Here is a 25,162-nt window from a genome sequence, read left to right as displayed (position 1 = left end):
ACACTGTGCAAAAACACGTCATTTTTGGTCTCACTGTCTGAAGTCAAATCAGACTAAACCTCTCCTGTTTCAGGCCAGTCATGATCATCAATATAATCAAATTTTGTTAAATGATACAATAATGCCCCTCCTCAAGCTGTCACCTTATTGTGGTGGAGGGCTTTGTGTATCTCAGTCATCCTAGGAGCTAAGTTGTCTGGGGCTTCGTGCCAGGGTCACTCATCGCAAAAAGCTCTCAGGTGAGGTACCAGACAAAGTACGACTCTTTACCCCCTATGACGAATACAAATATTGGATCTCGATTCCCCTTGCGGCGACACAGTGGCGCAGCTATAAAGCGTTGGCCTTACAGTTCCGAGGACCCAGGTTCAATCCCAGCCCTCCATATGTGGAGTTTGGATGTTCTCCCCGTGAACACTCTAAATTGCCCCTAGATATGATTGTGATTGTGAGTGCAGCTATTTGACTCAATGTGCCCTGCGATTGGCTGGCAACCAGTTCAGCCTGTACCCTGCCTCCTGCCCATTGACAGCTGGGATAGGCCCCAGTGACCCTAGTGAGGATAAGCGGCTAAGAAAATAGATGGATGGGTTTCCCTTGCCCGGATGTGAGTCACCGGGGCCCCCCCTCTGGAGCCAGCCCTGGAGGTGGGACTCAAAGCCGAACGCCTGATGGCTGACCCTGCACCCGTGGGGCTCTGCCGGGCATAGCCCGAAAGGGTAACATGGCTCCTCCTTTCCATGGGCTCACCACCTGTGAGAGGGGCCATAGGGGTTGGGTGTGATGTGAGCTGGAGTGTAGCCAAAGCCCCGGGGACCTTGGCGATCCAATCCGTGGCGACAGAAACTAGCTCAAGGGACATGGAATGTCATCTCTTTGGGAGAGAAGTTGGTCTGGGAGGTCGAGAGGTTCTGAAAGTTGTTGGACTGTGTTCCACTCTGAAGTTGCCCACATTGGTGTGGGTGTACTTATTGCCCCCCGACTCGGTGCCTATACGTTGGGGTTTACCCCGGTGGATGAGAGGGTAGCTTTCCTCCGCCTTCAGTTAGGCTTATAGGTCCTGACTGTTGTCTGTGCCTATGCACCAAACAGCAGTTCAGAGTACCCACCAATGTTCCCTCTAATTTTTGACGTGTCTGCACAAACACGCTACACACCTGAGCGCTCCCTTTGACCACTGTGAGCAGCAACAGGCACTGTGGTCAGATCGGTGTTATCCATTGAAGTTAAATGCCTCATTAAAATATTCAGATTACAGCATTTACATTACCATCAGAAAATTTCAAGAATTTTATTTGTGTTTTTGCAAACTTGCAATGAAAATGTCAACATCCAAACAAATATATTGCTAACCAAACAAAGCCAACTATGAACTGTAAATTTGAAATGTCACTTCCAACTTTGTTTCATTTATTTATTTTTAACCCACAATAATATCCCCCGTATGTTTTTCTTGGTGTAAAACTGAATTATTGCTTGCACAATATCTTTAGCAATCCATGTTGAAAGCTGAATGATGCTCCCAAACAGTTTTAAGGTTAATGTTATGATGTCTCCTATTTTTAAAATACAGAATTAGCTTTTTTTGCACTGTATTGTCTGTCCTTTCATCCTCGATCAGGCTGCGCCAAGGTGGAATTTGAACATTATTCACCATCTCATCCTGTACTTTCTACTTTGGCTTCAGACCAGGCATTTTTTTTACTCAAAAAAGAGAAAATCTCATCCAGTTTCACCACCAGACGGAATTCCACCTATAAACGGAAAAATCACATGCCTGAATACAGGACATGTATGACGGCAGCAGAAATGGGTTACGTGTGCCGTAGGTGTGCAGAACAAATTAAGGTGGAGGTGGGACTGCATCAGGGATCAGCTCTGAGCCCCTTCCTGTTTGCAGTGGTAATGGATAGGCTGACAGATGAGGTTAGACTGGAATGCCCTTAGATAATGATGTTCGCAGATGATATTGTGATACGCAGTGAAAGCAGGGAGCAGGTGGAGGAACAATTAGAAAGATGGAGGCATACACAGGAAAGCAGAGGAATGAAGATTAGCCAAAATAGAAGAGAGTATATGTGCGTGAATGAGAGGGGCGGGGAGGTGGGGGGATTAGTGATAGTGAGGGTGGATGACTTCAAATACTTGGGGGTCAACAATCCAGAGCAATGGTGAGTGTGCTAATGAAGTGAAGAAACGGGTCCAAGTAGGTTGGAATAGTTAGCGGAAGGTGTCGGGTGTGTTATGTGACAGGAGCGTTTCTGCTAGGATGAAGGGCAAAGTCTATAAAACAGCGGTGAGGCCGGCCATGATGTACAGAATAAAGACGGTGGCGCTGAAGAAACAACAGGAAGCAGAACGAGGAGGTAGCAGAAATGAAGATGTTGAGGTTCTCTCTAGGAGTGAGCAGGTTGGATAGGATTAGAAATGAGCTCAATAGAGGAATAACCAAAGTTGGATGTTTTGGAGACAAGGATCGAGAGAGCAGACTTCGATGGTTTGGACATGTTCAGAGGTGAAAGAGTGAGTATTTTGGTAGAAGGGTCCTGAGTATGGAGCTGCCAGGCAAAAGAGTGAGAGGAAGACCAAAGAGAAGGTTGATGGATGTTGTGAGGGAAAACATGAGGGCAGTGGGTGTTAGAGTGGAACATGCAGGAGATAGGCTTAGATAGAAAAAGATAACGGGACTCGCCCAAAGGAAAAGAAGAATTTGAACAAAGCAACCATCCTGAAGTGTATCTAACCTCATTATTTTCACTTATCTTCTTAAAAACACCCAGACGTTCAATAGAGGCAACAATTAGACTGCAGAACATGTACTCGTTTCATAGGGAAATCTTACGTTGCTGACAGCAGTAGGTTCATGCAGATTTCAATTTAAATGTTGGTGGGTCAAAATCTGTCTGAAAACCAAATATATCAAACAACAATCTACTGAGTCTATTTTGGGGTTACTTTTTCTCTACAGATATCTGTTTTAAGTTCAGAACAATAGAATACTGGAAGTGGCAAGGTTCATAGCATTAGTGAGGTCCTTAGTAATCCTGGTGTTCTTCTGTAGGTGACACATGGACAGAAACTCTTGCTTACGTCCTGTTCTGGGGAATGGCCAGCGTGATCACATGTGGTCTCGTCTTCTTCAATGGACTGGACTTTGTTGATTCTCCAAAGCTGGTCCAGAAAGAAAAGATGTACTGAATGTGTGCGTGTGGAAAGCAGCTCCGTCCTGGCAAGCTCACCACCTCATCCTCTGCCACGTTATCGCTTTCCTTCCAGCAGCATCATCATTAGGCCTGGAGCCTTTACTAGTACAGAGGGTAGGAGTCGAGGATGGTGGGGAGTCAGCAGGGCCAACCCGTGTACAGCATGGCGCCTAAGACCAAGACAGTGTTTGCGCGGACCTGCTGCTATCCACTCAGATGCAACACAGACACAGGACAGTCTGACAGAGGCTGTCATGCACACTGAACTTCTGGAGTTAGAGCTTATCCAATGACACCGTACCTATTTTTAAAAGACAAATAAAATTTCCGTTTGTTCTTTGGGATCAAACGCAGAAAAGCTGTAGATGAGTTTTGTACCAAATGTCAGGTTTGTCTTCAACTGTATCTTCCGCACCATAAAGCACACCGGATTATAAACCACAGTCTGCATTGCAGGGTCTGTTTCTATACTTATCACGAGACTTTACACCGATTTGATCCACAGTATCGGCTCAACATAAGTATTATATGCTGATCGGCTTTGTCATAATTTGCCGATCCGATCAATGACGTCATTGATCGACTCTGCAAAAGCTATTTATTCTGCATCACCATTGTGCCCACTATATTTTAATACAAGTTTATTTTTATCTTTTTCGTTTTTCTTTTGACATAAAACCATAAATATGTGACTCCCAATAGTTGTCTGGATTTTACTACAAAACTAATTTGTTGTTTCGCACTTGCGCTATGTCAGACTACTGGATTAGAAACCTGTACTCTAATACGACTGCGTCTTGTTTTTTTTACGATGATTTGGCTTTGTCAGCTCAAACACGACCGAATACACTCATTACTGTGGCGATGCCAGCAAGAGTGTAGTGCACCCACTGATTCATAAGGACAAAATCTGGGAAAACATGTGCTTGTGGTCACCGGTGTTCAGGAAAGGGGAGGACTTCATGTAAATCTTGGTTTGAGGTATGTTCACGTACTTTGTATACACTGCGCATCCAGGTGCCAAAATCTTAGCTCAGCAAGCTAGTGCTAGCACTAACGCCGGGCTCAGCAACCTTTTTGAGGCATATGGCTACTTCGTGAGCACCAATCGTATGAAGGGCTACGTGACCTGTTTGCGGAAATTTTCAGACTCAGTTCATTACATGTACATAAAATATTTTCGTTTTAATTTATTATAGTAAATGACATTACAGGTATTTTAAAATTTTAATTCACGTAAGCAAGTCAGATTCAGAATTTAAAGCACAAATAGTAGTAACAATGTGTGGCCTATGGTATTTTTAGAACATACCTCGCAGGCGCTTTATGTGGTCCTCGCAGGCTACCATTCGCCTGCGGGCACTGCGTTGGTGACCCCTCCACTCGGTTGTGTGTAAAAATGCTGCCATTCTATCGGATCATGCTTGAAAGTTTCAATGTGGGTGAAGTAATTTTATTGCAATTCAGTAATTTATTTCTGTAAGTTAGCACCCATTATTTCTGTCATGTTGTCATGTTGGTTTGACCTGGGTGTTTCAATTACATGACCCGAGTAGAGCAGTGATTTCCAATCTTTGAGCCAAGGAACATATTTTCCATCCATCCATCTTCCACCACTTTTCCATTTCGATCACGGGGGCAGTAGCTTTAGCAGGTATGCCCAGACTTCCCTTTCCCAAGCCACTTCATCCAACTCTTCCCGAGGGATCCCGAGGTGTTCCCAGGCCAGTTGAGCGACATAGTCTCTCCAGCATGTTCTGGGTCGTCCCTGGGGTCTCTTTCCGGTGTGACAAGCCAGGAAAAAAACCTCATCAGGGAGGTGTTCGAGAGCCATCCAAATCAGATGCTCCAGTCACCTCATCTGGCTTTTCTCAATGCAGAGGATCAGCATCTCGATATTGAGCCCTTCCCGGATGACAGAGGTTCTCACCATATCTCTTAAGGGAGAGCCCAGACACCCTGTGAAGGAAACTCATTTTCGTTGCTTGTATCTGGGATCTTGTTCTTTTCGTCATGCTGATTCTCATCCCAGCCAGGTTACACTCTGCTGCAAACCGCTCCAGTGACCGTTGGAGATCACACCTTGATGAAGCCAACAGAACCACATAATCTGCAAAGACCAGAGATGCAATGCTAAGGCCACCAAGATGGACTCCCTCTATGCCTTGGCTGCGCCTAGAGATTCTGTCCATAAAAACAACAGCCCGTATCTAGGAGTCCGGTACCTCATACGGGTGTAGAGCTGGTCCACTGTTCCACGGCCAGAACGAAGACCACATTGCTCCTCCTGAATCTGAGATTCAACTTCCCAACAGAGCCTTCTCTCCAGTAGACCTGAATATACTTTAGCAGGAAGGCTGAGGAGTGTGATTCCCCTGGAGTTGGAACACAACCTCCGGTAGTCCTTCTTGAAAGGGGGGACCACCACCCCGGTCTACCAATCAAAAGGCACTGTCCCCATTCACAGTGTCACGAGTCAAGGTCAGCAGTGATCCATCCTCACCTTACACAGTGTTGACGGTGCACTGCATCCAACTCATTGGACCAGAATTTCCCCAAAGCCATCTTGAAGTCGTTCTCCATGACCACACCAAACTCCTCCCACGCCCGTGTTTTTGCTTCAGCGACCACCCAAAGCTGCATTCCATCTGGCCAGCTGGTAATTTCCCCTGCCACCCTCGGAACGTGATTAAAGTTCTTTTGGAGGTGGGAGTTGTAACGCCTTCTGACAGGGGAATCTGCCAGCCATTCCCAGCCAACCGTTTGGGCCTGCCACATCGGACTTGCATCTTCCCCCACTATCGCAGCCAATTCACTGATCAGTTGACGGCTCTGGCCCTTTCTTCACTGTGTCCAAGATATCCGGCTAAAAGTCCGATTGACATGACCACAAAGTCGATCATCGAACTGCGACCTAGGGTGTCCTGGTGCCAGGTACACATGTGGACACCCTTATGCCTGAAGATGGTGTTCGTTATGGACAATCCATAATGAGCACAGAAGTCTAGTAACAGAACACCAATGGGGTTCTCATCGGGGTGCCGTTCTTCCCAATCACACGCTTACAGTTCTCACTGTCATTGCCCACGTGAGCATTGAAGTCCCCCAGCAGAATGATGGAGTCCCCAGAGGGAGTGCTCTCCAGGACTCCCCCTAAAGACTCTAAAAATTGTGGTTACTCTGAACTCTTTAGTGCATAGGCACAAACAACAGTAGGGACCCGTTACCCCACCTGAAGGCAGAGGGAGGTTACCCTCATCCACTGGGTTTAATCCCAACGTACAGGCGTAGAGCCGGGGCGTCAAAAAGTATACCCACACCTGCTTGGCGCCCCCTAACCTTGGGCGGCTTGAGTGGAACAAAGTCCAACCCCTCTCAAGAAGACTGGTACCTGAGCCCAAGTGGTGCTTAGAGTAGAGTTTGGCTATATCTAGTCAAAACTTCTTGACCTCACACACCAGCTCGGCCCCCTTCCCTGCCAAGCAAGTGAGATTCCATGTTCCTAGAGCCATTTTCTGTAGCCGGAGATCGGTTCGTCAAGGTCCCCACTTTAGCTCCTGTCCAGCTCAAATTTAACCTGTCCGCTCAAGCCCCTCTAGCAAGTCATAATCTCATGAGAACGTGGGTTCATGTCACCCTTTTGGGCTGTGCCCGGTCGAACCCCTTGGGTGGAGGCCCGGCCACCAGGCCTGGCTCCAGAGGGGGGCCCCGGTGACCCAAATTTGGGCAATGGAAACCTCAATCGATTTGTGTATACCATTATGGGGGTCTCTTAGCCATGCTTTGTCTGGTCCTTCACCAAGAACCTCTTTGCCATCGGTGACCTTACCAGGGGCGTGAAGCCCCAGACAATTTAGCTCCTAGAATCATTGGAACACACAAACCTCTCCACCACTATAAGGCGACAGCTCAAAGACGTGTAACATATTTTACAATTTGAAAATCAGACAACACACCACCAAACAAAAATGTCTCAAGAACTATATATATATATATATATATATACAGTATCATTGCTTTATGTACTTACTGTAATTTAACATAAGACCATTACTTTGTTCTGTCACTATGCCTCACTGGCATACATAGAATAACAAAGATACATTATGTATTGTCAATGTATATATTTTGAATAGTTAAGTATAGTATATACAGTGAACAAACAGGTCATTTTAATAGACCCATTGCTCCATCTTGTGATTGGATCGGTGATCGCTTATTTTTTTTATATACTCGCTGATGGGCCCCAAAAATCCTGATTGTGTAAAGTCTACTAAACACACAAGTATTATGTATTATTTTATAGGATGCATGCCAAAACATACGACGGAAAATTTGGTAATGAGCGGAAAACGGAGTTTAACTTAACTTTATTCTACTATTTCACAACAGTCATTTTTAAATCACTTTTCTTGGTAATCCACTCCCAGTTGCTGCAACATGGTAGTCCTTGCACAGATAGAAAGCACCAAGTGTTCGATCTTCATGTCTTGTGCCATCATTATTGTCTTGAGAATGGTGACTGTAGACTTTCTGGCTGTTCTTTATTCAATAAGCCATTGTTCAAGTATGTCTTCTAACTCAGACCACCTTGCTTTGTTCCCACAAAAACTGTTTCTTCCTCTTAACTTGGCACACTTCATTTTCTTGATTCCTCCACTTCCAAACCATAAATTTATTGAGCTTGAATTCTTTCGCAGCGGCTACTGTAATTACCATTTACAACAGTGTAACTGATAGCATGTACGTAGTTTGAATTGTAGTATCTGGGACCTGCCTGGTGTGTTCCTTGGTCTTCATGATGCTCTCTGCACTTTAAACCGAACCCTGAGATTATCACAGAGGAGGTGCATTTATACGGAGACTCGATTACACACAGGTCGATTCCATTTATCATCATCAGTCAACATTGCACTGAAAGTAAAGAGGCTGAATAATATTGCACGCCCCATGTAGGAATAATTGTGATCATAATTGTCATACATCTGCTTCCAATAATGAAATGCTTTGCTCTGCTCTAGATAATGTGGCAGCCTCCTAGGAGGAGATAGCAACAACAAAAACATCAAATCATCAGAACCGTTAGAACTGCTGCCTGTTAAAGAAATGATACCACACATGCACACGCACATGAACAAACATGTACACCTTATTTCAAACTGTTTTGCTTGTCGTCTCCTTTTTGTAACATCCATGTAAATAAGGGGCGTCTCAAAACTAAATAAATAGAGGTGCCGAGGAGAGGATAATCAGAGAGTGCAGTGGTGAATTGTACGAGACAGTTCCTCTCCTCTCTCCTCGCGAGACTTGAACTGGTGTCTTTGCTTCCTTTTTTGTCCTGTTTAATGAATGTCTGATTGGTGAACCTGACATTTACTTGGTCCTTCGAGCCGGATCTCAAGATACCTGAGGTTTCCAGGGGCCGAGTCGACGTCCAGGCAAAGACCGTGGTCACGGCACTCGAGACCCTTTCCGGGACTGGGCCTCGACTTTGCACCTGGAGGCTGAGGGTTAACAAGAAGCCGAAGGAAGTGAAGACATCTCTGGTGAGTAGAAAACTCCCACACTCATGAGGAATGAGTGAATGCGCGTCTGGGTGACTGCGGCAGAACCGAACCTCACTATCGAGTAGACTAATTATTCTATAAAAGTGAGAAAAGGGCAAGGTGTGTCCTGTACGTGAGCTCCGTGAAACGTGTGCATGTGTAAAAGTGTGAGTGGAGGTTCGCTACCTCATTTGAAAAGGAAATTGAGTGACAACTGTTTGAGGATGCAGAGGTAAGAATTCTCCGCCACTTGTGGTAGAAGCTTGAGAATTACCTCAAACGGAACGTAATTGTCACCCTGTTCAGGGAGAAGTCAGTATAGTCACCCTCAGTGAACCACTAACTCCAACAAGGGAAAAACAAATAGCAAAATAGTTGATAAATAGCAAAATAGTTGAAACACAACATCTGAAAAAAAAATAATAATAAATATGTGTAAGGACTAGGTATTTGTAGAAAGCTAATGTCCTACTAAAATAAAACTTCTAAATTTGTGGATAACACAATATGACTTTGCTGGCCAGCTCAACATAAACACAAAAAATATATATAGTTAACCTGCAGGATAAAATAAGAGAAACACACAAAAACAACAACAACAAAAAAAAGGCTGGACTCAAGATGATGTGAAAACGGCCATAAAAGGTAACACATCTCATAAAGTTGATGTAACATAATTCGTCCTGGGATCGCAAGACTTGAGAAAATCTTATCACTTAAATGGTGTGGAAGTACAATAAATTTGGATGACAGCAAAGTACTTTCTCACAGCAGCAGGGAGATCGAGGGTTAATATCACGCACCTCTGCTAGATTTAGAAAAAAAGCAAATTGTTCTGCCATTGGAAGAGCAAAATAAAATAACAATGAACCATTTGAAGAATATAGAATTGGAATGACTGCATGTTTTAAAGCAAACAGTGGCAACATCATCCTTTGGGGACATTTTTCTCCAAAGGGACCAGGACACGTAAAGGAAAGAATGAATGAGGCCATGTATTTTGATATTTTGAGCAAAAACCTTCCTCCATCTTCAAGAACATTGAAGATGAAACGTGGCTGGGTCTTTCACTTAGACAATGACAACACACCACTTGGGCATCAAATGAGTAGCTGCATAAGAGGTGTTTCAAGGTACTTGAGTGACCTAGCCAGTCTCCAGTTCTCATTGAAAGTCTTTGGAGGGAGTTGAAAGGTTGTGTTGCCGAGCGACAGTCTCAAAACATCACTGTTCTAGAAGAGATCTGTATGGAGGAATGGGCCAAAATACATGAAACTTTGGAAAACCTTGTGAAGACAGTAAAAATCTGACCTCTGCCATTGCCAACAAAAGGTTTTAGCAAAGTATTGAGGTGAACCTTTATTGACCAAATGCCATTCTACCATAATTTGGTAATAAATTCTTGAAAAATCAGATTTTTCTGGATTTTCTTTTGTTTGCATTTTGTCTCTCATAGCTGAGGTGTACCTTCACTTTTTGAAAACTCAAGGCCTCTCATCTTTTTTAGTGGGAGAACTTACACATTTGATGGCTGACTAAATACTCTTGCCCCACTAAGAGTCAGAGGTTGAATCTACTCAACATTTGTCTCTCATGTCCTATTAGTAGCCTCTCCCGTGATTCATATTCCTCATGTTGAAGTGCATCTTCATGAATGTACAGGTATGCACCAAATTCAACACACTTTACATTTGTCTGTGATGTGAGAATAATTGCACAAATAATGGACAAGAAGTCGTCTTTCTTATGATCACGAGGACGTGCGAGACGGGCCAGTTACAGTCTCCAAACCCGTTCTGAACCAGCCCCTTGCGTACTCTTTCTTTATTTCGGAAAACACACAAGGTCAAAGGAGGGGTGAGCAAGTAAACAAAGGCACATTCTTTGATAATGATGTGTGTGCGTTGATGAAGTTGTCCTTGGCCACTTCTCGGAAGATTAGGAGTTGCATTTGTGTTTGTTTGTGTGTGTGTGGGGGGGGGGGGTCGTCCTGTGAACAAGACTCTTTGAAGCAAGGATGATACTTTGTCTGGCTGCATTTATGTGTGCAAGGAATCTTCGAAACAAGGATGATACTTTGGCTTTGTTGCAAGTCCATAATGTTAATATTAATGATAATTCTAACAGCTACTCATGGGTTTATTTTCATGAAGCGTCATGCTCTTCTGTTAATGTGTTCTTGGGGATGTGGGACAAAGTTATGGTGGAAATTAATAAATTTTCTCACAAGAGTCACATGGTAAAACTGTTTTCATTCCTTAATGAAAATCTATTGAGAGACTGCTTTAAAGCGGTGCATTTTGAGTCCACCTTTGTTCTCAGAAAAATGCATTGGCCCCATATGAACTATAACAATGGTCGCCATTGTCGTCTTGCAAGGCTCAGTAGATTTTAAGGAGCTGCTGACTGAAACCAAGCTGTTCTACAAATATTTAACTCATTTCATATTTTCTTTCCAATATATTACCTGTTCAGCATGTGAGGTAACACTGGGTCAAAAAGTTCTCGTGGGTACATATGGAAATTCACATCTCTTTTCACTCATATTCTCACAAGATCTAACACAAGAGATAATTTAGTAGGTTAATGTTCTCATCACAATTCATTGTATTTGATTTTAATCATAATACCCTCAATTTTCTTTCGGGATTGTGCTGGATCTCATTAGGCACACAGCTGAGCTGGAGCCCATCACACCTGAATTTGAGCAAGAAGCAGAGTTCATCCTGGTAGGGGACCAGTCATTCGAAAGGTACAAAAGTAGAGTGTATGGAGTTTCCATACAATGGGTATGGAATGTATTCAGACCTCCTTAAATTTTTCACTTTTATATTGCAGCCATTTGCTTAATATAATTTAATTTTTGCCACTTGCCACTCTTGAATGAGAACGTGAGAAGCATCTCGCTTATCTCTGGTCTAAAGACAGACTGGACTGCAACTACAGTGAAGAAAATAAGTATTTGAACACCATGCTTTATTGCAGGTTCTCCCACTTAGAGATCATAGAGGGCTCTGAAGTCTTAATCGTACGTGCATGTCCACTGTGATAGAGATAATCTAAAAAGAAAAATCCAGAAATCATAATGTCTGTTTTTTTTTTTTTAATGATTTGTTTGTGTGATATAGCTGCAAAAAAGTATTTGAACACCTGTCTATCAGCTAGAACTCTGACTCTCAAAGACATGTTAGTCCGGCTTTACAAGTCCATCTCCACAACATGTATTATGCTGAATCAGATGCATCTGTGTAGGGTCGTTAGCTGCATAAAGACACCTGTCCACCCCATACAATCCATAAGACTCAAAACTTGTAACATAGCCAAGACCAAAGAGCTGTCCAAAGACACCAGAGACAAAATTGTAAAACATCACACGGCTGGAAAGGGATCCAGGGAAATTGCCAAGCAGCTTGGTTAGAAAAGGTCCACTGTTGGAGCAATCATTAGAAAATGGAAGAACTTAAACATGACACTTAATCTCAATTGGAGTGGAGCCCCATGCAAAATCTCACCTCGTGGGGTCTGAATGAGCCTTAGAAAGGTGAGGAATCAGCCCAGGACTACGCGACAGGACTCAATGACCTGAAAAGAGCTAGGACCACCGTTTTCCAAGCTGACTGTTGGTAATAGACTAAGACGTCATGGTTTGAAATCATGCATGGGACAGAAGGTTCCCCTGCCTGCACTGTATTAAGGAGAGGCTGACCGTCGCCATGTGTGTGAAAACCTGGTGAACAACTACAGGAAACGTTTGACCTCTGTAATTGCAAACAACGGCTACCAAATATTAACATTGGTTTTCTCAGGTGTTCAAATACTCATTTGCAGCTGTATCACACAAATAAATTATTTCAAAAAAATCATATATTGTGATTTCTGGATTTTTCTTTTTAGGTTATCTCTCTCATAGTGGACATGCACCTACGATGAAAATTTCAGACCCTCCATGATTTCTAAGTGGGAGAATTTGCAATATAGCAGGGTGTTCAAATACTTATTTTTTTCACTTTACGTGGGCTAAAGTTTAGTCAGTTTTGCATGTCCTTTAGAAATCAAGGTCCCAGAATCTGGAGGAAGAGAGGAGAGGAACACAATCCATGTTGCACGGGGTTAAGTTTAAAATTTCCAGTGTCAGTCAAGGTTTGTTGTCCCATGAAGTGGTGGTGTTGGTCCATGGTGTTACTTTAGGTTCACGGTCAACGCAGGCATCTGCCAGAAAGTTTTGGACCACTTCATGCTTCCTCCTGTCAACCAACTTAATGGAGATGGAGATTTAATTTTTACAAGACTTGGCACCTGCACACAGCTCCAAAGCTGCCAGTACCATTGTTTCCCTGTTCTTGATGGGCCATCAAACTATAACATGTGTGCCTTTTACCACACAGGGGCTGTCGAGCCAAATTAAAAATGTTCGAGAACTTCTCCGTTGTCCAAAGAGAATGTCAAAAACATGGGTTGGCAACTCAACATCCTCAGACCTACATGCCAATCGCCCACAGAAAAAAAAAAAAATCCATGTTGCACGGGGTTAAGTTTAAAATTTCCAGTGTCAGTCAAGGTTTGTTGTCCCATGAAGTGCTGGTGTTGGTCCATGGTGTTACTTTAGGTTCACGGTCAACGCAGGCATCTGCCAGAAAGTTTTGGACCACTTCATGCTTCCTCCTGTCAACCAACTTAATGGAGATGGAGATTTAATTTTTACAAGACTTGGCACCTGCACACAGCGCCAAAGCTGCCAGTACCATTGTTTCCCTGTTCTTGATGGGCCATCAAACTATAACATGTGTGCCTTTTACCACACAGCGGCTGTCGAGCCAAATTAAAAATGTTCGAGAACTTCTCCGTTGTCCAAAGAGAATGTCAAAAACATGGGTTGGCAACTCAACATCCTCAGACCTACATGCCAATCGCCCACAGAAAACTAAAAACAAAGTCACAAAACTATTTTAACATCTAAAAGCAGGCAAAACAGTGCACATCTTTTTTTGTTTTTTATAAAAATGATCAGGTCTTGCATTTACTAATTGGTTAACTTCTGGAGCCAATTCCAAATCTTGTTTCTACATTTGGAATAAAAACTCCTGTGGATGCAGAACGGCATGTGCTTTCATTCTTCTATTGTGGCTTTCTTTGCTATATATTCTGATTAAATTTGTTTGTTTTTTTTCCCCCCAATGTTGGCTCTAAATTACTGTTTTACTGGGGAAAAAAAATGGGGGGGTCGCAGGTTGCGCAAAATATGCGTCACATTTGCCGCCACCTGGCATTAAGATAGAGTGCACCAGTCGTCCATCCATCCATTCATTTTCTTTGCTGCTTTATGCTCACAAGGGTCACGAGAGTGCAGGAGCTTTTCCGAGTTATCATTGGGCAGGAGGAGGGGTACACCCTGAACTGGTTGCCAGCCAATCGCAGGGCACATGGAGACAAACAGCTGCACTCATGATCACACCTAGGGGAAAAATTTTTTATTCATTACTGATGGATAGTTACCTTTGAAATTCACAACTACAAGGCGGATTCAAATCGAATAATTAAGTATAATAATTACAATATGCTCAGTTGTTCACTTTGCCACATGCAGAACTACAATTTTGCACTTTATCGGTTAAGTGATTCAATACATGCAAAATATTTTTCTAAAACTATAACCAACAACATGATGTTTTAACCCATCTTGATGAGCATCCATCCATCAATTTTCTGAGCCTCTTATACTCGCGAGGGTCACGGGAGTGCTGGAGCCTATCCCAGCTGTCATCGGGCAGGAGAGAGACCAAGCAGACGGAGAGAGACAACAGTCAAACTCATGATCACACCTAGGGGCAATTTAGAGTCTCCAATTTACGCATGTTTTTGGGATGTGGGAGGAAACCGGAGAAACCCGACACCGGCATGGGGAGAACATGCAATCTCCACACACGCGGGCCGCCCTTAAAGTCATCCATTCTAGTTAACTAGGGAGGGAGAGAGCACGAGAATCAGGTATGATTGTGGAAACCAAAAACACTTTTCTCAAGGTCAATAAAGAAATAAAGAAATAATTTAATGCACTAGAATCCATTGTCAACTTTACTACATGCTTGATTTTTATTTTTATATGATCACAAGATAAGACAGCATTTGATTTTGTGTTATTTAACAGATTTAAGTTCATTATGAGAATATTGAACTGATGGAACCAGTTCAAAAAATGTTTTTCCAGGCTTTGTTGCAGGGGGATGAATATAAGATCTTGGAAACAAGCAAGTTTAAAACGCCACTTGACATTGGCCTCCGAAAGCTTGGGAATCAGAGATCTGCTGGGTAAACCAGCCCAGGTCAGATCTTGACTCATAAAGGAATTTCCCTTGTTTCAGTTGAAGACCAGCCAAGATTCAAAGGTCAATGTTGAAGGAGGACAAGTAACAAAGCATCTGTGTGAAATTTGGATGACTGTACTGCAGGACAGGTTGTCAACTAAAGTCAAACACATAAGGCCAGTAAAAAAGTATCTAGAAACCATCAGTCACGTAATCAGAACCTAGATGATGGTAGTATTAAATTATGCACATAAACCTATCCATCTATTTTCTCCCACTTACCTGACGTCGGGTCGCAGGGACAGTAACTTTAGCAGGGAAGCCCATACTTCCCTCTCTGCAGCCACTTCCTTCAGCTCATCCGAGGGCATCCTGCGATATTCCCAACCAAGCCAACTAATATAGACTATCCAGCATGTCCTGGGGTGTCCCTGGGGTCTCCTCTTGGTGCGACTTGCCCTACCAGGGAAGCGTCCAGGAGGCATCAGAATCAGCCTCAATGTCCAAGTATGAAACAATACACAAGGACCTTTTCTCCGGCAGTCAGTGCCGCTTTGGTATGACATTCATGTTGAGTACTAAGAACAAACAAACTAACAAGAACAAAGAACAGTAGACATTCAATTAATAGGTAACCATTTCTTATAAGGGTCACAGTTGTGCAAAGATGCAGTCTTCCAGCATTGAGAGCAGTGAGTGTGTCACCCTTCTCACATTGTTATCCAGACTGCCCTTATTTGTTCTTGCTTCACCGTTATAGATCAGTGCAATGACAACTGTCCGAATGGTGCAATTTAAAGTAACAAATTGTACGATAGTCTACATTAACTATTACTAAAACTAATACTGATTGTACTGGCAGGATGTGAGGGTGTGTCTCACCAACGGTGCAAGGCAGAAAGTTGGTTCGCTGATCAAGAATTTAATGACTTAATTGCAAGTTGGAAAAAAATGTTTGAATGCCTTCTATTTTTGATTTGCATTGATCGGTAGCATCTACCTGATGTAAGGAGCTGGTGGCCAGGATATGGAGGGTTCACCCTTCCCTCTCAGTGTCTAGTTCGAGTAGCATGCAAGTCTTATGGGGTGGGTAGGGTGGTGCTGACAATCCGTTCAGCGGTTTTTATTGTTGGTTGTAGCTGGAATTTGTAATTTTTTGAGGCAGCTCCATACCAGACCGTGATGGAAGTACACGGTACTAATTGGATGACTGTTGGGTAGAACTCTCAGTACCTCTTATGACAGGGCATGCTTCCTCAGAAGCTGCAAGAGGTGCATTCTTTGCTGGGCTTTTTTTAAGGATGGAGTTGTTCATTTCACTTCCTCTACCTCACTTCACGTCTTAGGAGATTGTAATTCCTGAAGGTCTTGACAGTTGACACAATACAGTTGGACCGCGTGAGATGCAGCTGTGGCGAAGGAGGCCTCCTGAAGTCCACAATCATTTCTACAGTCTTTAGAGTGTTTAAAACCAGGTTGTGTTGGCCACACCAAAGCTCCAGTCTTGCCACTTCCTGTCGATACACAGACTTGTCGCCGTCTTTGATGAGGCCGATGACTCTGGTGTCATCTACGAACTTCAGGAGTTTGACAGCCTGGTGCCTTGAGGTGCATTTGTTTTGTAGAGCGACAAAAGTAGAGGGGAGAGGACACAAGCGTGGGGTGCCCCGGTGCTGAGAGTACATCTGTGGTACTCTTTATAGGCATGAAACTACTGTTGCTCGAAGATAATTACTTCTGTCCTCTGTCTAGCCTCCACTACTCTTTCACATAACTTCATTGTGTGGGTCACCAATTTTATTCCTCTATAGTTCCTACAGCTCTGCAAATTACCATTTTTTTTTTATTAAAAATGGGAACTAGCACACTCACTCTATTCTTAAGGAATTTTCTCATCTGCTTGTATTCTGTTGAATAAGTGGGTCAAAAACTGTGCAGCCACATCAGAATCAGCTTTCATGGCGAAGTGTGCAGAAAAACTAGGAATTTTTCTCTCGCAGTCGGTGCTGCTCTGGTACGCCATTCAGAACAAGGAACAACATAGCAACAAGGACAAAGAACAAGAGACATTTCTGTTTATCGGAACTATTCCTTATAAGAGTTGGGCAAAATGTAAAATCTTCATTTAGAACAGGTAAGAGATAAGTGCGTTAACGTCCTACATTGTGTTAAGCAAGTGTGTGTATGTATATATATATATATATATATATATATATATATATATATATATAAAATCAATACTAATACTGATTGGACCAGATTATGTGAGTGGGTGGATGGCACAAGGTAGAGAAATCGTCAGTTCGATGATCAAGAATTTAATGACTTAATTGCCAGAGGGAAAAAACTGTTCAAATGCCTAATACTTTTTACTTTCATTGATCTGTAACATTTTTCCTACAGAAGGAGATAGAAGAGCTGGGGACCAGGTCCAAAAGGATCCTACCGGCTCTGGACCTAGTTCTTCAATTTGCTCCAAATTGCCTCCACAGGTAGGTCATTTAGGACCAACTGTATTTCCATTTTTCATCCTCTTTAGTGCTTTTCGAAATTCCCCTTACCTCATCATTGCGACTTCTTGGTCTTCTACTCTTCTTTCTCTCTAATTTTCTTTGTTCATCAACTTCTCAAAGTATTCTTTGCATCTATTTAGCATACTACTGGTACCAGTCAACACATTTCTATCTCTATACTTGCTGCACATCCTTCTCATCTCTATCCCTCTGTCTGGCCAACCTGTAGAGATCCTTTTCTCCTTCTTGTGTGTCTATCCTGGTGTCCATGTCGTCATATGCCTCTCGTTTAGTCTTCGACACATCTATCTTTGCCCTATGTTGCATCTGAATGTATTCCTTTGACCTCTCAGTCCTCTCAGTGTACCACTTCTTCTTCGCTAACCTCTTTCCTTGTATGATTTTCTATATTTTGGGGTTCCGCCACTGAGTCTCCTTTTCCCCTTTCCTACCAGAGGCCCCACCAAGTACTCTCCTGCCTGTCTCTCTGATCACCTTGGCTGTAGTAGTCCAGTCTTCCGGGAGCTCCTCCTGGCCACCGAGAGCCTGTCTCACTTCGTTCCTTTCTCAGCTTCCACCACATGGTTCTCTGGTCTAACTTTGTCTTCTTAATCTTCATCCCCAACACCAGCAACATCCTCAAAGTATTCTTTCCATCTATTTAGCACACTACTGGCACCAGTCAACACATTTCCATCTCTATCCTTAATCACCCTTACCTGTTGCACATCCTTCCCATCTCTATCCCTCTGTCTAGCCAACCATTAGAGATCCTTTTCTCCTTCTTTCGTGGCAAACCTGGTGTACGTCATATGCCTCTTGTTTAGCCTTCGCCACCTCTACCTTTGCCTTACGCCACATCTCAATGTATTCCTTTCACCTCTCCTCAGTCCTCTGTGTCCACCATCCTATGCTGTTGAGCTACGCTCTCCCCTACCACTACCTTACAGTCAGTAACCTCCTTCATATTACATCAATTGAACAAAATGTAATCCACCCGCATGCGTCTATCTCTGTTCTTGTCGGTCAGCCTATGTTCATGCCTCTTCTGAAAAAAGCTGTTCACTACTGTAATTTCCTTCCTTTTTGCAAAGTTCACCATCATCTATCCCTCAAAGTTCCTTTCCTGGATGCCATACTTCCCCATCACTTTTTCATCGCGCCAGTTTCCTTCAACATGTCCATTACACTCTGCAGCAATCACAACTCTCTGTGTCAGGGATGGTCAGAACTACTTAATCTAGTTTGTTCCAGAATTTCTCTTTCAATTCTAGGTCACATCCTACCTGTGGGGCACAGCCACTAATCACATTATACATAATTCAATTTCAAGTTTCAGCTTCATCGCTCAATTCGAGACTCTTTTCCTTCCTCCAAGACATTCTTATCCAGCTTGTGCTTTAAAATAACTCCGACTCCATTTGTCTCTCCATGTAATCCATGGTAAAATAATTTAGGGTTAGGGTTATCTCTCAACCAACTCTTGAGCTTTTGCTGTCATAGTCCCAACATTCAAAACCCTTATATTCAGTTGTAGACTCTGTGCATTCCTCTTCTTTTTGTGCCAATGTATTCGCATTCCTCCTCTTCTTTGTCTTCAACCCACTGTTCTGATTTTTTTCACCAAAACTCTGCAGGTTAACTTTGCCTGGAGTGGTCATTGTTAACCCGGCCAATCTGGTATGGGATTCTTTAGATGAATGCTCATATTTGTTTGACAAAGTTTTACGCCAAATGCCTTTCCTGACGCAAATCTCTGGATTTATCCAGGCTTGGGACCGGCCTGTTTTGTGACCCCCATAGGGCTCCATTACAGACCCACATCATATGGCTCCTCTCAATGCAGAAGATAACACACAGGATAACTGAGCTTCTCACCCTATCTCTAATGGAGTGCCTGGGTACACTTCAGAAGAAACTCATTTTGGTTCACTGTTTCCGGCATCGTTTCCTCACCAGGGTCACTGGAGTGCTGGAGCCTAGTAGGATTTAAATAGGTATTGTCACACTTGTACTTTGTCACATGCAGAAATACAATTTTGCGTTAGGTTTAGAGGTGAACTGATTTTTCTATCCATCCATCAATTTTCTGTGCCGCTTATCCTCACGAAGGTCATGGGAGTGCTGGAGCCAGGCCCAGCTGTCAACGGGTATGAGGCAGGGTACACCCTGAACTGGTTGCCAGCCAATCGCAGGGCACTTAGAGACAGACAACAGTCACACTCACAATCGCACTGAGGGGCCATTTAGAGTCTCCAATTAAATCATGTTTTTGGAATGTGGGAGGAAACCGGAGTGCCAGGAGAAAACCCACGCAGGCATGGCGAAAACATGAGAAACTCCACACAGATTTGAACCCCAGTCTTCAGAACTGTGAGGCCAATGCTCTACAGCAGTGGTCCCCAACCTTTTTATCACTGCAGACCGGTCAATGCTTGACAATTTTTACCGTGGACGGGGAGGGGGCCCTTACGTAGTTTTTGTATTGAAAATTGTTTGTATTGAATATCGAATACAATACACATGACAATGAATAATAAATTAAGAATATGATGAAGAAATAAATAAAATAAACATAAAAAATACATATGGAAAAATAAAGAACACGAACCAGCCATTCTAATTTTCTTCTCTTATCTATATGTACCTACACAACAGTTAACTATTAAACACTCCGTGACAGCTGAAATAAATTTCTCAGTTGTAACCATTTGCCTCTGTTGACGACCACAGCCCTAGAACTGTTTTAACTGGTCGCTAGAGTAACGTTTGAACAACCCTTCAAAATAAGATACAGCTCCACCACGGGAATTAATTTAAAGTGCATGAAAATTTTAACTCTACGTAATGCTAAATCAATGGAAGCACTGAGCTTGTTTCTCTGCAACAAGATGGTATATCCAGTCTATTACGTTGTTTTGTTTTGGTTGCTGTCACCCCGGAAAACCCCGGTTCACAGATATGTCGGCAATGAGAGAAATCTTTGCATCGCTCTTGTACTTTAAACACTCTTGTGAACGAGGTCCCTCTGGAAAACCATCTAATTTCCGTGTATAAGGGAAGCACCTCTCTTCACAAAGCTCCTCAAAAAGGCGTGAGTTAAAGGAGTGTTTTGATGTGGTTAATAACTTTCTTTTTCTTGTAAGTTGAAGGCTCTTCACTGGGGCTTTTCCCCATCGAAAATAAATTTTCCAAAGATGTTTTTTCTAGCTTGTGGGGGTAAATTTGGCGCTCAAATGCGAGTGAAAGTCTACAGCTTCCATCGTGTCATCCTTATAAATAAAATGACTAATGTAAAAAAAAAACGTGCAGTGTGTCCCATCTTCAGATGTCAAACGTTGCTGATAACAGGGGTGGATGATTAGACTGATCCTTTCATATGCCTCTATTCTGCTTTCTTGGGGAGGGAGGGACCACAATAATTAGCTATGATTGTGGAAACGACAAACACTTTTCTCAAGGACAATAAAGAAATAAGGAAACAATTTAATGAACTAAAATGCATTGTTAACTTTACTACAGGTTTGATGTTTAACAATATTTTTATGATATGATATGATCATAAGACAAGAATATTTGATTTGGTGTTATGTAACAGATATATGAGTTACGAGAATGCTAAACTGATGGAACTAGTTAAAAAAAAAATCCATGCCTTAATGCTTAGGATGCAGAAAATGTGTTGGAAACAGCAACAACAGGAACCAAGTTTAAAATTGACATTAGCCTCAGAAAACTTGGGAGTCAGACACCTGCTGGGTAAACCAAGCCAGGTCATATCTCGACTCACAAAGGAATTTCCCTCGTTTCAGTGGAAAACCAACCAAGATTCAAAGGTCAGTGTTGAAGGAGTACAACTAACAAAGCCTCTGTGTGAAACTAAGGTTACTGAAGTCAAATACACTAGTATAAAAGTATCTAGAAAGCGTCAATTATGTAATCAGAAACTGGATGATTGTAATGTTAAATTATGTAAATAAACCTATCCATCCATTATTTTTCACTTACCTGGCGTCGGGTCGTAGGGACAGTAAATTTTGCGGGGAACCCCATACTTCCTTATCCACAGCCACTTCCTCCAGCTCTTCTGAGGCAATTTGGAGGTGTTCCCAAGCCAACCAAGAGACAGACTACAGTGTGCCCTGGGGCGTCTCTTGGGTCTCCTCCCTGGACTGTATCTATATTAGCTATATTAGTCTACTATCAAAATGACCAAGTTGACTACAAATACATAATTAGCATTCATGATTAAATGTTTATTTTCACTGCAGTGCATTCTGTAGAAAACGATGCACCACGTGACTGCTTTGTTGTATGATACCACCAAGTTTAAATTAATTTCAATATTAATGAATTATGTTTAATTGTTTTGATGAAATGAAAGAAATGCAATAAAGAAATCAGACTTTTTTATGTCATTTTTATTTTGAGGATTTCGAAAAAAATAACAAAATGGAATGTGCATAACGTGTCCTTTATCATTATTAGGGAAAACGAATCCATTATTTGTACTTGTCGTAGGGGGGGTTATGGAGCTGTGCTTTGTCTGGTCCCTTACCTAGTACCTGATTGCCAATGGGTGACCCTTCCAGGGGCATCAAGCCCCAGACATCTCCTATGATCATTGGGATGCACAAAGCCCTCAAACCACGACTGGGCTTGTCCACTGAAGGAGCTGAAGAGACCTGTTACCTGTCAATTAATTACGTTTCTCCATATGTGCTCAGTGTCTGTCAACTACCAAACGTCAGTGTGATTATAGTTTTAAACAATTAACTTTCCCATATGTCATATGTGGGGAGACCCACACATAACAATTCCAAGCGTGTCGCTGAAGAATTTAACGACCCCACTGCAGTCGAGCAAGCTCCTTCTCTGGTTAGCTTGCGGGCTAGTGAACGTAGCAAAGCAAAGAAAATTTATATATACATCCATCTACCCATTATCTGAAGTGCTTATTCTCAGTACTAGAGCCTATCCCAGCTATCTTTGGGCAGGAGGCGGGGTACACCCTGAACCAGCCAATCACAAGGGACAGAAACAACCATTCGCACTCACAATCACACAGTATGGCAATTTATGTAGAGTCTCCAATTGTCAAGGGCACGCGGCACACAAGGGACAGGACCCAAATGCAGGACTTTGAGACAAGGACATGATGTTGAGGGTGGTTTTAATTCAGGCAGCGGTCGTACACTGCTAAGCAGTCCAAAAAGGCGGAAGCACAAAAACACGTGGCAAAAAGTCAAAGCCCAATAATCTAATCTAATAAACCGTGGGAACTGTAGAGGAATAAAGCTGATGAGCCACACAATAAAGTTAAGGGAAAGAGTAGTGGAGGCTAGACTCAAGACAGTAGTAAGTATCTGCGACCAACAGTATGGTTTTATGCCTAGAAAGAGTACCACAGGTGCATTATTTGCCATGAGGATGAAAGTGGAAAAGTACAGAGAAGGTCGGAAGGAGCTACATTGCGTCTTTGTGGATCGAGAGAAAGCCTATGACAGAGTACCAAGAGAGGAACTGTGGTGCTGCATGCGTAAGTCTGGTGTGGCAGAGAAGTATGTTAAAATAGTACAGGACATGTATGATGGCAGCAGAACAATGGTGAGGTGTGACAGAAAAAATTAACGTGGAGGTGGGACTGCCTCAGGGATCAGCTCTGAGCCTCTTCCTATTTGCTGTGGTAATGGATAGGCTGATAGATGAGGTTAGACTGGAATCCCCTTGGACCATGATGTCGGCAGATGACGTGATCTGCAATGAAAGCAGGGAGCATGTGGAGGAACAATTAGAAAGATGGAGGCACGCACCGGAAAGGAGAGGAATGAAGATTGAAGTAAAACAGAATATATGTCCGTGAATGACAGTGGTGAAGGGGGAAGAGATAGCGAGGGTAGATGAGTTCAAATACTTGGGATCAACAATCCAGAGGAATGGTGAGTGTGGTAAGGAAGTGAAGAAACGGGCCCAAGCAGGTCGGAACAGCTGGTGTGTTATGTGACAGAAGAGCCTCTGCTAGAATGAAAGGCAAAGTTTATAAAACAGTGGTGAGGCCAGTGATGATGTACAGATTAGAGACAGTGGCACTGAAGAGACAATAGGTGACTTGCAGGTGACGTCACATCTGTTTTGAATTTTTTCTGGCCGCCATATTGGGAGGTCTCATTTCGCTGGTTACATTAGAATACATAAGACGCTTTTTGACTTCTGAGACGATGGTGCACACGTGTTGTGTTATTGGCTGCTATAACAAGTTCAGCAAAGAAGGGAACAGACGTTTTTTTTCGATTTCCGAAAATAGTTACGCACCAAGGACCCCAAACAGAAGAAATGTCGAGCAAACGGGAAGCGAAGTGGCTCAGTAATATCTCGCGTGCAGATCTCACTCATCCCATAGTTTCAAGTCGTGTGTGCAGCGTTCACTTCATAAGTTTACATGTATGTGTTGTTTGCTGTGTTTTATATTACAAGACGAACGGTGTTTGATAGGTCTACATGTACATGTACATGTACATGTACAACCAACTCGGCCACCGACCAGTGACAGGCTTTTCATCTACAGTTTAGGATACAAACGTATGAATGTGTGTTGTGCATTTGCTGTCTGTTTACTGTCTGTAAACGTCAAATTATTTTTAAGAAGGAAATATACCGTATATATATTAAAAACAGCACGAGTATGCATGTAGCATCTACCACCTACCAGGGCATCATTCACGCTAGCCCTAATACAACAGTAGCGGCTTTCTATATGCTGACATTTGAGTAAGGCAAATGTGAATAAATAGAAAGCCGCTACTGTTGTATTAGTGCTAGTATTACTATTAGGGCTACATTCAGACATTCACACTATAATTTGTTTGTACTTAGTAATTTACACCTTGTACATTTTAATTATGGTCACATTACTTAAAGCCCCTTCAAATAAATTTAAAAGATGGTGTAATATTTATTTGTCATAGATCTTTTTCCCTAATCAGTCCGATTTGTCGGACCTGAAAAGGCCATAATGGCTAAGCAGAAACAACAACAGTGAGTTACGCACTCTGTCCCGGGTGATTATAAGTTACTTACTCGGGCAACGATTAAAACCAAAGACTTGTAGGCCTTCATCTGTTGGTTAGTAAGGCTGTTAGTTGTAAGCACCAAGTAGTTCACAATGTCGGGGTATTCCACTCTCGGCCAACATTTTTCAGTCGCAAAATCAGCCTTCGATAGACTATACGGGTCCAGATCCTCACATAAACTGATTTTCTGCCTGTAGTAGGGTTTCAGATCAGCCGACAGATCCTTGAAATACTTGGAAAATTCCATAGAAAGTGCAGATACAATGAACGCGATGCTGGTATGTAGACAAACTAAGAACTGTTTACAACCTCCCAAAATGGCTGAGACACAAAAAATTCTTACCCACAATACACTTGCTCTGAAGTGCAAGTGACCTATAGAAAGCAGACTTGAAGGTGACAGAAATGAAGATGTTGAGGCTCTCTCTAGGAGTGAGCAGGTTGGATAGGATTAGAAATGAACTCATTAGAGGGACAGCCAAAGTTAGATGTTTTGGCGACAAGGTTTGAGAGAGCAGACTTCGATGG

General features: G+C 42.7%; 1 protein-coding gene across 1 annotated transcript in view; it reads left to right on the top strand.

Annotated features, from left to right (window-relative positions):
* LOC133500249 (phosphatidylinositol-3-phosphatase SAC1-B-like) overlaps nt 1-21,886 on the top strand; it is a 53,270-nt gene extending 31,384 nt beyond the window's left edge. The window contains exons 14-17 of the mRNA XM_061818690.1: nt 11,418-11,478; nt 17,458-17,543; nt 19,335-19,561; nt 19,677-21,886. Of these exons, the coding sequence (XP_061674674.1) occupies nt 11,418-11,478; nt 17,458-17,543; nt 19,335-19,557 (370 nt within the window). The 3' untranslated portion in view covers nt 19,558-19,561; nt 19,677-21,886. The remainder of the gene's footprint in view (nt 1-11,417; nt 11,479-17,457; nt 17,544-19,334; nt 19,562-19,676) is intronic.
* The last annotated feature ends 3,276 nt before the right edge of the window (nt 21,887-25,162 follow it).

Source organism: Syngnathoides biaculeatus, chromosome 5, assembly GCF_019802595.1.
Source record: "Syngnathoides biaculeatus isolate LvHL_M chromosome 5, ASM1980259v1, whole genome shotgun sequence".
NCBI lineage: Eukaryota > Metazoa > Chordata > Actinopteri > Syngnathiformes > Syngnathidae > Syngnathoides > Syngnathoides biaculeatus.
The sequence above is the reverse complement of the archived record's forward strand: the minus strand, read 5'-3'. Positions and strand labels throughout refer to the sequence as shown.